Below are 13,888 nucleotides of genomic sequence, written 5' to 3'. Positions count from 1 at the left end.
TCAACTATGTGGATGAAAGCCCCTGCCCACTAGTCCCTTATTTACACACTCCATATATATATTATTTACATTAAACAAGCCCTAATCGTTGTGGTCACTGCAATAGAGAACCAATAAAAAAAAAGCATCCAGCAGCCTGCAGTTATTGAAGATCTAAGGAAAAATGCAAATGGAGAGGGAAAGAGATTTCAGTAAAGCTGAATTAGAGGTATTTGTTACCATAGATTCTTAAAATGTGGCTTTCAAACGCACCCTCAACCATGACACACAGTTATGCGTGATCTCATATCTGCAGTTAGTCATGTGACTTATATGCACACGTCTATGATTTTATTCATGACACAAATAGTTCAAATTTAACTGAAGTCTAATTTACTGAAAGCTTTATTTATAAATAGAAGTGAGCCAAGTTTGTACCCTGAACCTCCAGCTGCTCAGAGTCACAGAGTGCTGAGTCTCCTACACAGTTCTGAATGGGAAAGAACTGAAACGGTATAACATAAGAGAACTAAAACGAATTCTCATACGAAAGAAAAGTTTCAAGAAATCAAACGACAAAAAGTAGACCATACTTAAATGTAAAATAAGTGTTTGGAATTGATATGAAATTATGTAACAACCTAAAAAACATATATATATTTTTAAACATATTCAACGTATCCTTGAGCAGCCTGTGCATGTGATTATCAGCTCAATGCAGCTCAACAGTACCTCTTGAACATAAATACACATATTACGCAAATTGGCAGATTAAATACATCAAGGCACAACTACCGACATCAACTTTTAACTAGGCAGCTACATCATAACTTGTGCTACAAGTCAAGCTCAAATTACTATGCATGAACGTTATGATTAGTATGCAACTTATGATTAGGTTTACTGCAATGAACTGCACAAATCTGGAATTCAATGTCGGTCTTTCACCAGTATATACACTAACCTGACCACCAGTGGATCTCATTCTTACCTGATATCCTCCTCATTTTCAGGAAAGCTCCAGTAGGCGATGCGAAGCTGAAGTTGCTCAGGAACAGGAGGATAAACTTTCTCCACCACCTCGAACGGGATATGGAATGCTACTTGCTTGGCTGATAGCTCTACCAGAGGGATGACCTGTCCATCTGAGAGAAGAGCAAGAATCTGAGAACCTCAAGGTTGAACAGCTCTCTCATATAACAATACAAACTTAAGTAATCTCTAGAGTCAAATATTCTCTTGTTAAAAAAGTGTAGAGCGGGGGGAAAAAAAAAAAACATCTAGCAGTCCTTGACATTTTCCTTAAGGAACGTAAACAGTTTTGTTAATCACTGGAATTCTTCACCAGACTGTCACAGGCTACCATACACACAAGAGAAATAAATGACCGATTAACCTCATTTGAGGACAGAAACCACACTGGCTCTGTGACAAAAATAAAACGGCTGCTCGCACTTTACCAATACACTTTCAAGCGCGTGCATCACAGCCGAGCGTATTTGGAATCAGGCAAGCTGTCAAAACAATGCAGACACAGATGATGGCTACAGTTCAGACAAATGAAAAGTGGAGAATAGTTCAAGCCTTAGAAATGAGGCTGAAGTCGTCAGACCCAGCACACAAAGGATTATAAAGTGAGTGGGGGTAGGACAGCTGCCAATAAGTCCCAGCATGGAAAGTCCAAAAGGGTTACAGGTTCAGTACTAAAATATCCCCTTACCAAAAACACTCGAGTCCAAACTCCAATAAGAGGAAGTGTGAATGTAAAAACACAACTGAATCAAAAGGTTCTTTTTAAAAAAAAAAAAAAAAAAAAAAAAAATCACACACCTGAAATTTGAGCCACATATAAACTTACAGACTCTATAAAACCTGAAGACTAACTGTAAAACATCCTTCCATTCCATTCAAAGTGAAATAGCAAGTAAGAATTTTGCTTACAAGTATGAAGTACACATTATAATGGATTTATTACTTACTGAAACGCCACAATTACTAAATTTCCCTATGTAGTAGTGCTGGTTCTCTTCGAGTCCCTGTCAAAACTTCACAACTTTTACAACAGGCTGTTATCAGTCCCGCTAGGATTTTGCGATCGCAGAAATGAACACAAATTCAAGCAAACTCCTCGATATTCAAAGGAGCTTGCAATTTTTCAAAATTACCGCAGATTTGGATCAAGACGCGTCGTGTGACGTCATTACAACACGTATTCAGCCACAGTCCTCTTCGATTCACGTGCGTCGAACAGGAGTACAGCTAAAAGGTCTCAATTACCAACAAACATCACTGCTACATACTTGAATTTCATTAATTCCGCATGAAATGAAATTCAATGAAATTGAATTTCATTAATTCAAGTAGTTTTATGGGGTAAAAGCACCAAAAAACGTGCAAATTGCATCATAAAAGTTTTAAAAAGCCGCAGCAAAATCAAACATTTTTGGCTGCAACAATCACAAATTTTTCTTTTTTTTTTTTTTTTAAGTCCATGAGATCCTGTATGGAGTGTTTTCTGAGTCTTGATGCATACCCACTGTTCCAAAATATATTAACTTTACTTACACACTGTACACCATTGCAGACCATGTCAGCTATTAAATCATATAATTGTTTACAGTTGTTCGTGGATTGTGCTGGTATATTTACTCAATATTATCTCATCTCTAGCCAAAAAAATGAAAGAAGGGTGGGTCAAATGGAAAATTTAAACAAAAAAAAAAAAAAAGATGCATTGGTGGTGTGGAGAAGTGTTATGATTGTGATTAAAACCATGTGCGATTCTAAGTTCATCGGACTGAGCTTTAATGGGCTAAATTGCTTGGTTTCATACATCAGGATAGCATTCACTAACATTAGGGGGTCTGTTATGAGAAGAAACAAACTTAAGGCGATGTAATCCACTACCCTGGGTTACTTTTGAGCCAGAGTTGACGTAACAGATGCTGAGACAATGCTGCATCACACAATTCAACACTGAAACTGTGTATTGCTCATCTGCAATCAATTTTCTCAAGTCATTGTTGGACAGAAGGAGAGTCAGCACTGAGAAAGCCATAAACAGCTTTATGCTGCAAAACTGCTGTTCATTTCTAATTGAGAAGAAGAAATTGTTCAGACAATAGACAGTGTGAAAAGAACCAAAACTCTATGCAACCTTTCTTAAGCTCTCCATTTTCAAAAGTAGAAGTGGTGTTGAAAGTCAACGAGCTGATCACAGTGACTAGGTTTACGTGGACAGTAATAATCTAATTATTGACCTTATTCTGAATAAGACAATATTATGATTAAGGTGTTTACATGAGTCGCTTTTAAAAATACTCCTCTCTTGTTCCCGTTTTACATGTTATAGAACGGGCATCGATTAACGGCACACGTCATTGCGTCACCGCACCACGCCGTCCGACATTCCCTCCAGAATTTCACACATCAACATACAGTTCATCTTTGTTATGGTACCATATACAGTTTTGAGTGTTTCATTTTTAATTTTACGAAAGCTTCAAGTGTGGTTAATTATTTGTCATGCTGTACGTGTAAATAGACGACTGCTTGAAACCGTGGGCTGCGTCCGAAACCGCGTACTTACATATTATATAGTAACCGAAATACATGCATCTCACCTATGATATAGTACATGTATTTCTCCTACTATATAGTAGGTAAGTACGTGGTTTCGGACACAGCCCACGGCTTCAAGCAGTCGTCTATTTACATGTACAGCATGACAACACAGCCGCGCTCTCTTGTTTGCCACAAAATGCGGTGAAAATTCCCACACGAGGTTAACAGTGTGATTAAGATGTGTACATGTCTGTAATGCGTCTCAATAATGCGACTTAAACAGGAATAGTCTACATGTCTTAATTCGATTTGTGTTTACTTCGAGTATGACTTTACTCTGATTAAGGTAATAAAATTTTTTTTAAAAATCACTGTTTACATGGTAGTTTCTTAATCAGAGTATTGTCTTAATCGGGTCAATATTGGATTATTATTGTCCATGTAAACGTACTGAGTGAAACACACTGACAGTGCTGTAATGCTGTAATGAGCCGGTGCCACGATTAAAAAAAAAAAAAAAAGTATACCACTGGTTAGAAAAAGCACACTGCCACAATAAACACTGCTCAATATGGAATGCTAATAATGTAGCGCTACTCCCTGCATCTGCAATATGGCAAAACAGATGGGTGAACGCATTTCCACATGGCATGGATAAAGACAGGGCTCTAAGACTTGGACCAAAATAATATTTCCACATTTGTCAGATTATATGAATGTTGAAGGGACCAAATGCATGCAGGCATACTAGTCAGAAGAAAAAGTCTCTAAAATACAAACAGACCATGGCTGCCCAACAGAAAAGGGATTCCCATTTGTGTGCAAAATGAGGCAGGAGCAACCTGCTAGTGCAGTGTAGATGCTGGATCCAGTGACTGATTAATATGCAAGTCTTACATGGATCGTTTTTCTGCAACCCTAACCGCTGCCCTTAAATACTCCAGCCTAAACGGGAAGTAGGCACTCACCCACAGCCTCAAGGCTGAGAAGATAGCCTTTGTTTATGCTTGCCCGATCTGGTGACCATATGTACAGGAGCCCGGCCAAAGCTTTATAGTTAAGGAGTTGTCTCTCTAGTTTTTGGTCACATACTCTCAGATTGACATTATAAATAAACCTGATTATCATCATTTTTCAAAATCTGAGAAGGTTCAGTGCCTTTTCACCACATTACAGACAGGGTGTCAGCAGCCAAAACTGAATTAGTTCCAGCACCAATACACTGCTCGTCTAGAACGAAGACCTGTTAATATCAGGGGCTTGAGGGCAGCATCATTTTGTCTTTTTTCTTCAATTCAAATAAGACAGGAACATTGTAGGGGGTTTTGACGATTGTTGAAAATGGACAAAATTTTACATTGTAAATGTGAATCTTTGAGTGAAATTTATATCACTGAATTTTGTGTTGTTTCGTTGTTGCAATGAGAAACAGTGGGATACTGTGATTGACCTGCAAGGGGAGAGGAGAAGAGGTGAAACAGTGGCACTTTTCTCTGATGAATACTTTATTTCTTTTGCAAGTGTAGTGTACCACAAGACTATAAAACTCAGAAAGAAATACAAGTAGGACGGTAATCTAAATAATACATTAAAAATCTAAATATTAAATAAAATTTCAAAATGCGGTTGGGTGACATGCCTGGAGATAACTCCTGAGATTCGTTTTTTCCCCCCCAAAGATGTGACCTGTGAGATAAGGGGCATGTCTCAACCAGTTCCCTAGTTCAGTAGGAGGTGAATCAGCACATCATGTACACAAGTTCGGGCACTGGTAAGGACCCTGGCTCACTACATCTTGGGACACTGATAACTGAATTTCCAGCGACATAACTACGTATTCGCGTTGTAAAACATCACCAAAAACTAGAAAATATTTAAATTTTATATGCCATATAAAATTTGTTCACTTAATTACACGTATTTCTGTCATGTCAAGCAGAATCATAGGCAAGCTAGTGGATTTTTTTTTTTAAATCATTAAACACTTAAAAGTCGTTAGACTCGAACAGTATATAGAACGTCATAGATAAAGTTAAAAATCGCTAACGTAAGTACTCACTTTAGAGCTACAACAACATCAGCAATAACAAGCTTACATTTGTAGCCGGAAGTTAGCCGACAGTTCGTCCCCCATTTTTTTTGAGTTGAGAGGCTTCAGAAAACATGACGTAACTTCCGTTCCGTAATGTAACTTCATGAGCATGGATGCTGGCCCTGGTTTTTGAGGTGCATTGTGGGAGTTTTTAGGGAGCGAACATTCCAGTGCAGTGGAAGGATTTTGCAATTGAGACAGTCCTTAAAATGGCCAACTCCCTGATCAGTGCCCTGACTACTGAACTAGGGAGCTGGTTGTTGCATACCCATTATCATGTGTCTTGGTCCTTGTCAGGCCAAAATCCCATGCCAGTCACATGATGTTTAATGTGAGAATATTCCTCAATTTCCCTCAGGAAGAGGGGAAAAAATGACTGCTTCTAGAAGAGATGATACACAATGCTATAGACTCAAAATTGTAAAAGATGGGACTGCGAGTGTAAGTGAATGAACATTGACTCAGTTACTCCAGACCATGCGGTACACTCATAGCCAGTCATAATCTGACTAAGCCATTGAACAGGAAGCTAGTAAACATATGTGGCTTTGTCTTATAAACACACACACACACACACACACACACACGTCTGATAGTGTACTCATCAACCTCCTGTCTTGAAGCTGGTAAATAAAACACAAGGACAGTCAGCACCCACAGCTCAAAATAAAATAATGTCCAAGTGATCCTAAACCATGAAAAGCTTTGGGCATGTGAAAAATACCTCTACTTTACTACTTAAACCAAAAACAAGGGGATTTGCCATACAAGCTCAGCAGCATTATGCAGAATTATTAAATAGGGGGTTAATTGCTTAACCACAATACCCTGCTCTGAGGCAGTGACCTGCACAAGACAAAGCTCTTTTTACAGCCTTCCCTCTGCTCTACTACACCCAACCCCCACTGCTCGTTCAATCCAAACACCATAAGGCCTGTGTCTGGGGAGAAAAAAGGCCCTGACTGACTTGCTTAATAAATATTACTCTCACACCTTCAATTACAAAAGTTCCAGAATGCGCAGTTTTGCTTTCACAACCATAAAGATACAATGTTTAGGGCCTCTGCTGATGCACATTACTACATCAGGGTTCTCAGAAGTCTGAGCTTCACTCACACCAGGAACTTTCAGAAATAACAAAACTAACCCTGTATGGTCTGGCTAATCAACAAGTCACTCGTACTGTACAGCTATTTTAATTGAAATACAAACAGAAAATTACATAGTCAGTCAGTTTGAAGTAAGGTTTTTTTCTTCCTCTAGAATGTAGTATCACAGAACACACTTTATTTGAGCTTTACAGCCCCCGAGGAACACTCTGTGCCCTATCTTAGTAATCTTGATAAGCTCTAATTTCTAGTCATCTTTTACATAAAGGCCACATGAACCGTTACTATGGGAAAGGGGGAAGTTTTAAACCAACCTACAGATGCTACATTGCCTTTACATGTGTTTGGTTTTGTTTTTAATCTCATAATCAAGGGTTAACAAACTTTTTGCAAACAAGATCAGTGTACAACCAACTCACAGTCCCATTTAAGATTACAACACAGATTCATTTTATAGGTATTAAAATAAACACGAAAGATCATTTTCATGTGAGGAGCTGTTTAGGGTTAGGGTCCAGACACATAACCCAAACCAGCTGTGTTAATCGTGTTAAAAATGCAGATTCAAAGCATGATCATATAAAAACAGCAAGTTTACTAGTTTTATTTCTTTTAAAATGGTGATTAAACTAAAGCTGTTCTGTTCCATATAAACACCTCTAACAGCTTACTGGTTGAACATAAATCAACAATAAGATGACTTTTAAATAAATACCACCCCTTGGCCGTGTTTGACGGATACCTGGGGACCCCCGTTTTGAGAACCTACAAGACATAATCTATAAGTGACTCCCACATTGTGGTACTGCAGACTTTACAAGTATGACTTATTGGGTGACAGGGTTGTCAGGCAATTCTGAAAATATCTTCTAAGGTCAGAGGTAAGCACAAGGGCACAGAGGAGTGACAGGGATCGCGTTACAATGACAATGACTGTTCATACACAGACTGTTTAACATGCCAGGGTGAACTCTGTTACCTTTAATCTTAACAGTAGGTGAGTTGGGACCAGCGGACTGTTTTCTCCATCCTCTCCAATTCTGGCACAGGCTCTCTGCCTCCGAGATGAAGGAGCAAAGGGAATCCTCCTCGAAGCGGTCAGAGTCCTCGAAGGAGAACCTCTCTCCGTCTTCCCACTCTGCGAACATCAGTTCCATCACATTGGCTGGTGGTGAGGGTGAAAAAGCTGAAGCCTTCAAGTCAGTTGCAGCTCAGGGTTAGGAGAGTTCAGCTCGCACAGCTGACCTACACAGAGTGCAGACTGAGTGCATGGGCGAAGAAGAGCACTTCCACTGGGCCAACTTGTAGCTTGGGGGAGGGGGAACTGAAGTGAATCAAAACACAGCAAAGAGCAACTCGCCCAAAGTCTCTCAACTAGAAGCACACTTCTTTTTCGACGCCTGTTTACGGTGACAACACACACGGTGCATCAAAACTACCTCCATTCACTAATACCAGTCAGATATGATCTTCAGGCATCGTCATGGAAAGTTAGTCCATGTTTTTCGGAATGTGTTCCCACTTTTAATGATGTCGAAATCAGGACTGCTTCTTGAATATATCCCAAAAGCACGAGGCCACGAAAAATTAAACATTGATCTGTAAGGCGCAGAACTAAACTCAAAGATGCACAAAAAACACTTTCTAACCTTTCCGAAAAAACAATGACATGTCTGATAACCTAGATAAATTTAAACTCGACTCGTGAGTTTGATCCTAAATGCTCGAACACTCCAAGTTTCTTTTTGTTGGACCTTGGTGCTTGTTTTTCCTTTTTTTTGCAAGGCACAAATTGTCCACTGAAAACTCCATATATTGCTTTATGCTGCCGTTATGACAGAGTAGCTAGTGTTGTGATAAATATTCAGAGAAATAACTCAGACACGATCAAACTCATTGCGAAGTTATTCTAACTTGCAATTTTTCCTTCCTTCCTTCTCTCCTTATCCCCCGAAACCAGCTGAGCGACTCTGTTTGTGCTCCACAAAAGCTACCCTGATGCCGGCTAGCAAACCTAGCTAGCTGAAAGACAAGCTAACCAAACATCAAGCGACCGGTAAAAACAACACCACACTCTTATTGTAACAACACGCCGGCCTATCATCGATGTAAACACTGATGAATTAAAACAACTAGTCCATTTTCTTTACTTAAAATTACTTGTGTGTTGTTTTACAGTTCAGGCAAAACCGAACGAACAGCTAAGCTAGCGACCTAGCTAACTCCTAGCGACTAGCTTAGCTAGTTTTTTTTTTTTTGCTCGCGACTCGTTCGCTGCTAGCAAAATAGTTTTGAGGCTAATCCGATTTGGCTAAAAAGACGTCCAGAGACAACGCGAACTAACATCACTGGCTAATGCTGCACATTTTTATCTTTGAAAATAAACAAGCGCTGTTTATTCAATTCAGCGCGATTTTAATATTGACAAGCCATGACAACACTTGAGCCTTAATCCGAGTCTAAACACCAGAATGCACTCGCGCTGCTGTTTGTTTATTCGGTCATTTTGTGATTGCCTATCCAAAATGTAAGTTAGCGAAGCTTCACGACGATGTGACCGACACGATCCACCGTGCAGCACAGGCTTGACATTTGTTCACCGGCACCTACAGCTAGCTAGCGCTGTATTTTTGCTTGCACTCCCACAGACCTCTCATAATTCTTCCTACAATAACATGGCACTGTTTTGCTTCCGCGACCCACAACCGGTTTCTCAGTCCTCGGCTCCAAATTCTGTTCCTACCACGACTCCTGATTGATCCAAATCCGAAATACCACCTATATGAGCCGAGCTCTCCAGATTTCCTTTTCTTTCTTTCTTTCTTTCTTTCTCTCTCTCTCTCTCTCTCTCTCTCTCTCTCACTCACTCACTCACTCACTCACTGTGTGGAAAATGATGGCTCTGCGCTCCGACGCTTCACCATGGGGCGTGTGTTTCCTCCATCAGCTGATCTCCGTTTACAACAACACTGTTAAAGGTGTAGTCATAATGCTTAAAGGTATAGATAGATCTACAGTTGCAATCAAAATTATTCCACCCCCATTGCAAGTCAGGTTTATTGTCAAACTTTACAGACTTTCATCTGTTTGCAATGAACAAATCAAACAAAAGCAATTGAAACAGTTCAACACCGTGAATGCTTCAAGTGGTTTCTCCAAATTCAACTGAAAATACAACTTATAATGACTTCTCCAGTCTCAAAATTATTCAACCCCCTGATTAGAATCCCTCACAAAAGGCGTGGTCTCAAGCACACCTGATGCAACTAATCAAGGGCTTCATTGGGTGCACCAGGGGTGCTTGAGCTGGAACACATGAAATACCTGAAATGGCTAGGGGTAGAAAATGTATGAAATACCCGAACTGGTTAGTGGTAGAGAATACATGAAATACCTGAACTGGCTAGGGGTAGAAAACATATGAAATACCAGGACAAGGCAGAAAAAGGAAGCTATCAATGGATGCAGTCAGATTTCTGAGAAGGCAGATTGTGAAAAACCGAGTGAATGCAAAAGACCTGCAGCAAGACTTTGTGGCAATTGGCACTGAGGCTTCGGTGAGCACAGTAATACACGTACTAAACGCAGAAGGTTTCCATGCTGGAACTCCAAGACATACACCACTACTGACCCAAAAGCACAAGAAAAGTCAGCTCAAAATCATATAAATAAGCCACAGAAGTTTTGGGATTCTGTATTGTGCACGCAAACAGAAGGCCATTGCTCATGAGGAATGGGCTAAGATTCCTCAGGAATGCTGCTAGAAGCTATGCGTCAGTGGTGACTCGGTGGTTAAAGGCTGTGGGTTACTGATCAGAAGGCTAGGAGTTCAAGCCCCAGCACTGCCAAGCTACCACTGTTGGGCCCATGGGCAAGGCCCTTAACCCTCAATGGCTCAGTTGAATAAATGAGATAAATGTAAGTCGCTCTGGATAAGGGTGTCTGCCAAATGCCATAAATGTAAATGCATCTCATTTGCAGCAGGTCATAACAGCAAAAGCGTGCTCTACTATGTACCTAAGATGCTTGTCATGAAGGGGTTGAATAATTTTGAAACTGGAGAAGTCATTATAAGCTGCATTTTCAGTTGAATTTGGGGAAACCACTTGAAGCATTCGTTGTGTTAATCTATTTCAATTGTTTTTGTTTGATTTGTTCATTTCAAACAGCTGAAAGTCTGTATTTTGACAATAAACCTGATTTGCAATGGGGGTTCAATAACTTTGACTGCAGTTGTGTGTACAAATGTACAGATGTTATATCTATCCATAGCTCAACAATGAAACCTTCAGGTCTGAGTTTATGAACTTATGATTTTGTCATCTGTCCTTTTTTGTAATTTGTACTTTTATAGGACAGTGTGTGCTTAGTCTATCTACTTTTAGTTTCTCTTCAAGGCATTTCAGGGAAAAAGAAAGACAGAGTAAATAATCCGCCTGGTTTGTGTTCATTACACCAGCCACTGTATTTGGCTGATGATTTTGTGTTACAGATATGTGTCAGGTGAAGCAGGCTGCAAAACCTAAATAAAGATCCAATTTGGAGGTGTTTCACTGTGTGTAATGTCACCGATACACTATATGCCAAAAGTTTGTGTAAATTTGTTCATCACAGCCAGATGTGGTTCATCCCAAACTGTTGCCTCAAAATAGGAAGCACACAATCTTATAGAGCAGGGGTGTCCAATCTTATCTGGAAAGGGCCAGTGTGGGTACAGGTGTTTATTCCAACCATGCAGCATCCACACCCGAGTCTGCTGAAAGCCAAGATTAACTGATTAAACATGAAACAGATGTGGTTTCTGCTTGATTGGAATGAAAACATGCATTCTCACTGGTCCTTTGCGGATAAGCTTGGACACCCCTGTTATAGGATGTCTTTGTATGCTGTAGCATGTAGCATTACAATTTCCCTTCACTGGAACTTAGAGGCCCAAACCTGTTCCAGCATGACAATGCCTCTGTGCACAAATTTGAGATCCATAAAGATGAAGAATGTTGTAGTGGAAGAACTCAAGTGACCTGCACAGAGCCCTGACCTTGAGTCATCCCCTGAACGCCTTTTGGATGAACTAAAACTCAGACTGTGCACCAGGCCTCCTCTCTGGACATCAGTGCCTCACCTCACTAATGCTCTTGTGGCTGAATGTACACAAATCCCCACAACCACACTCCAAAACATAGTGGAAAGCCTTCATAAAAGAGTGAAGGTTATTATAACAGCAAATGATGGATGTTCAAAAAGGATGTATGAGTGTTATAGTCTGGTGTCCACAAACATTTGGCCATATAGTGTAGCATGCATAAATCTATAGTCTGGGCTAGAATGAATTTAGCCCCAACCTTGCTTCTACATATTATTCAGTCTATTTTTCTTACAATCTATCACTGTTGCACTTGGTTCCACAAATATCCAAAATTATCCACCTTCTCTCACTCACACTTATCCTAGTTAAAATTGTGGTGGATAGGGAGCCTGTCTAGAGAACACTGCACATGAAGCAATTATACACCCTGGAGGAAACTCCAATCCATGGCAGGTTACCATGCATTATTTTTTACTCTTCAGGGGATCACACGCACACACACACACATGTTTTTGTTAAGTGTGGGAATCCAACATAAATATGCAGAGAATATAATGTAGAAATCCCATATTGGGCAGGAAGGTGTAGTATGACAACTACCAGTCAGCATGTGAGGATCCTGTATCAGCCTGATGGTGATGCAGTAGTGCAGCACTTAACCTATATCTCATGAACCACAAGACCGACAGTCAATCTTTTTAACCCAGGAATATTTCTTGCCTAAACACACACAAGTAGCCATTTGTATCATTAAACTCAATACCTTTTTGAGCTAATTTGTTTAATATGCCAAACCTACACCAAATGTACTACCACAGAGCACAATGCATGCTCAATATTATCAACAATCAAAGTACCTAAACCAAACCCATACCCACATTTAATTTCACATAAAACAATTCCCTAGAACATGTCCAATAAGTTCTCTCTGTACAATGATAGAAAATGGTACAGGTTGCCCACAAACACTTGATTTCATTTTTATTTGCTCAACTGTACCAAAATGTTACTTGCTCTATCACTATTGATTAGCATACAATAATAATCACACTACAGTGTCCAACATAATACACTGACCAAGTAGCAGTTCCACAGATAATATGGTTTATATGTCTGATGTTTATGTAACATTATGGTGCATTACAATGGGTTATATAATAAATAACATAATTCAAAATCATCAATTGGCAGCAGAAACAGTTTTGCATTGCAACAAAGACTGATAATACTGTACAAATTGTAGCACAATAATGGTGCAATATTATGTATGGCTCGGAAATTAAATAAATCAGTTTTCTCTGAGCAGAATCAATATCTCAACATTTCCATTCATGTGTTCCAACTCCAACATAATGTTCCTAAACCGGTTAGAAGAAATCAAATAACCAGCAGCTGTGTTTGTATTAAGGACATGTCCACACACACACACACACACACATGGAATTGTACTGTTTACTGTGCTCCATCTAGCTATGCAATATTTAAAAATAATTTATCAGATGTTATTTTTATCAAAACAAGTCCAAATGCAGTGTCACACATTGGATGTTGAGTTAGTAGCCTAAATTCTCCTATTAAAAATGCATAGACATGCTAATTCAGTCAAGGCAACAACAAACAGACTTTGTTATCTATCTAATTCATACTGTAACATAAACGTTTGATGTGAGAAATGTTTATAGTGAGTTAAATCTTATCTTGTTTCTCTATGCATGTATAATACCATGTAACATTATAGCCTGTTCTGTATAGCACATGTAAATCCATACAATTAAATCACATGAAACACTGAGCGTTTAGACACAAGTCATAAATAATGAGTCGATAGTTTTCAACTGCAAAGAAATAATGTTATTAACCATAGCAGGGAATTCTAATTAATGTTTCTACTCCAGAACATGTAATGAAGATTATGTTCCGGTTGTGTTTCTCTTCCTAGCAAAATATTGGACTTTTCCGTTCTTGTTCATTACTTGAACTGGTTCTGAGCCAGAACGCTACAGTCTTAAGCGTACGGTTTTCTAGAGGCTTTTCTTAGGACGGAAGACTCTCATGGCT

The 13,888-nt window shown here is 39.4% G+C and overlaps 1 protein-coding gene across 2 annotated transcripts in view; it reads right to left on the bottom strand.

Annotated features, from left to right (window-relative positions):
• The window catches only part of zswim8 (zinc finger, SWIM-type containing 8), a 44,159-nt gene extending 35,843 nt beyond the window's left edge, over nucleotides 1-8,316 (bottom strand). For both annotated transcript variants that reach the window (XM_053621738.1, XM_053621739.1), the window contains exons 1-2: nucleotides 7,724-8,316; nucleotides 971-1,124 (exon numbers count right to left, since the gene is read on the bottom strand). In XM_053621738.1, the coding sequence (XP_053477713.1) occupies nucleotides 971-1,124; nucleotides 7,724-7,901 (332 nt within the window). In that variant the 5' untranslated portion in view covers nucleotides 7,902-8,316. The remainder of the gene's footprint in view (nucleotides 1-970; nucleotides 1,125-7,723) is intronic.
• Between the last annotated feature and the right edge of the window lie 5,572 nt (nucleotides 8,317-13,888).

The sequence above is a fragment of the Ictalurus furcatus genome, chromosome 3, assembly GCF_023375685.1.
Source record: "Ictalurus furcatus strain D&B chromosome 3, Billie_1.0, whole genome shotgun sequence".
Taxonomy (NCBI): domain Eukaryota; kingdom Metazoa; phylum Chordata; class Actinopteri; order Siluriformes; family Ictaluridae; genus Ictalurus; species Ictalurus furcatus.
This window is presented reverse-complemented; position numbering and strand designations above follow the sequence as displayed.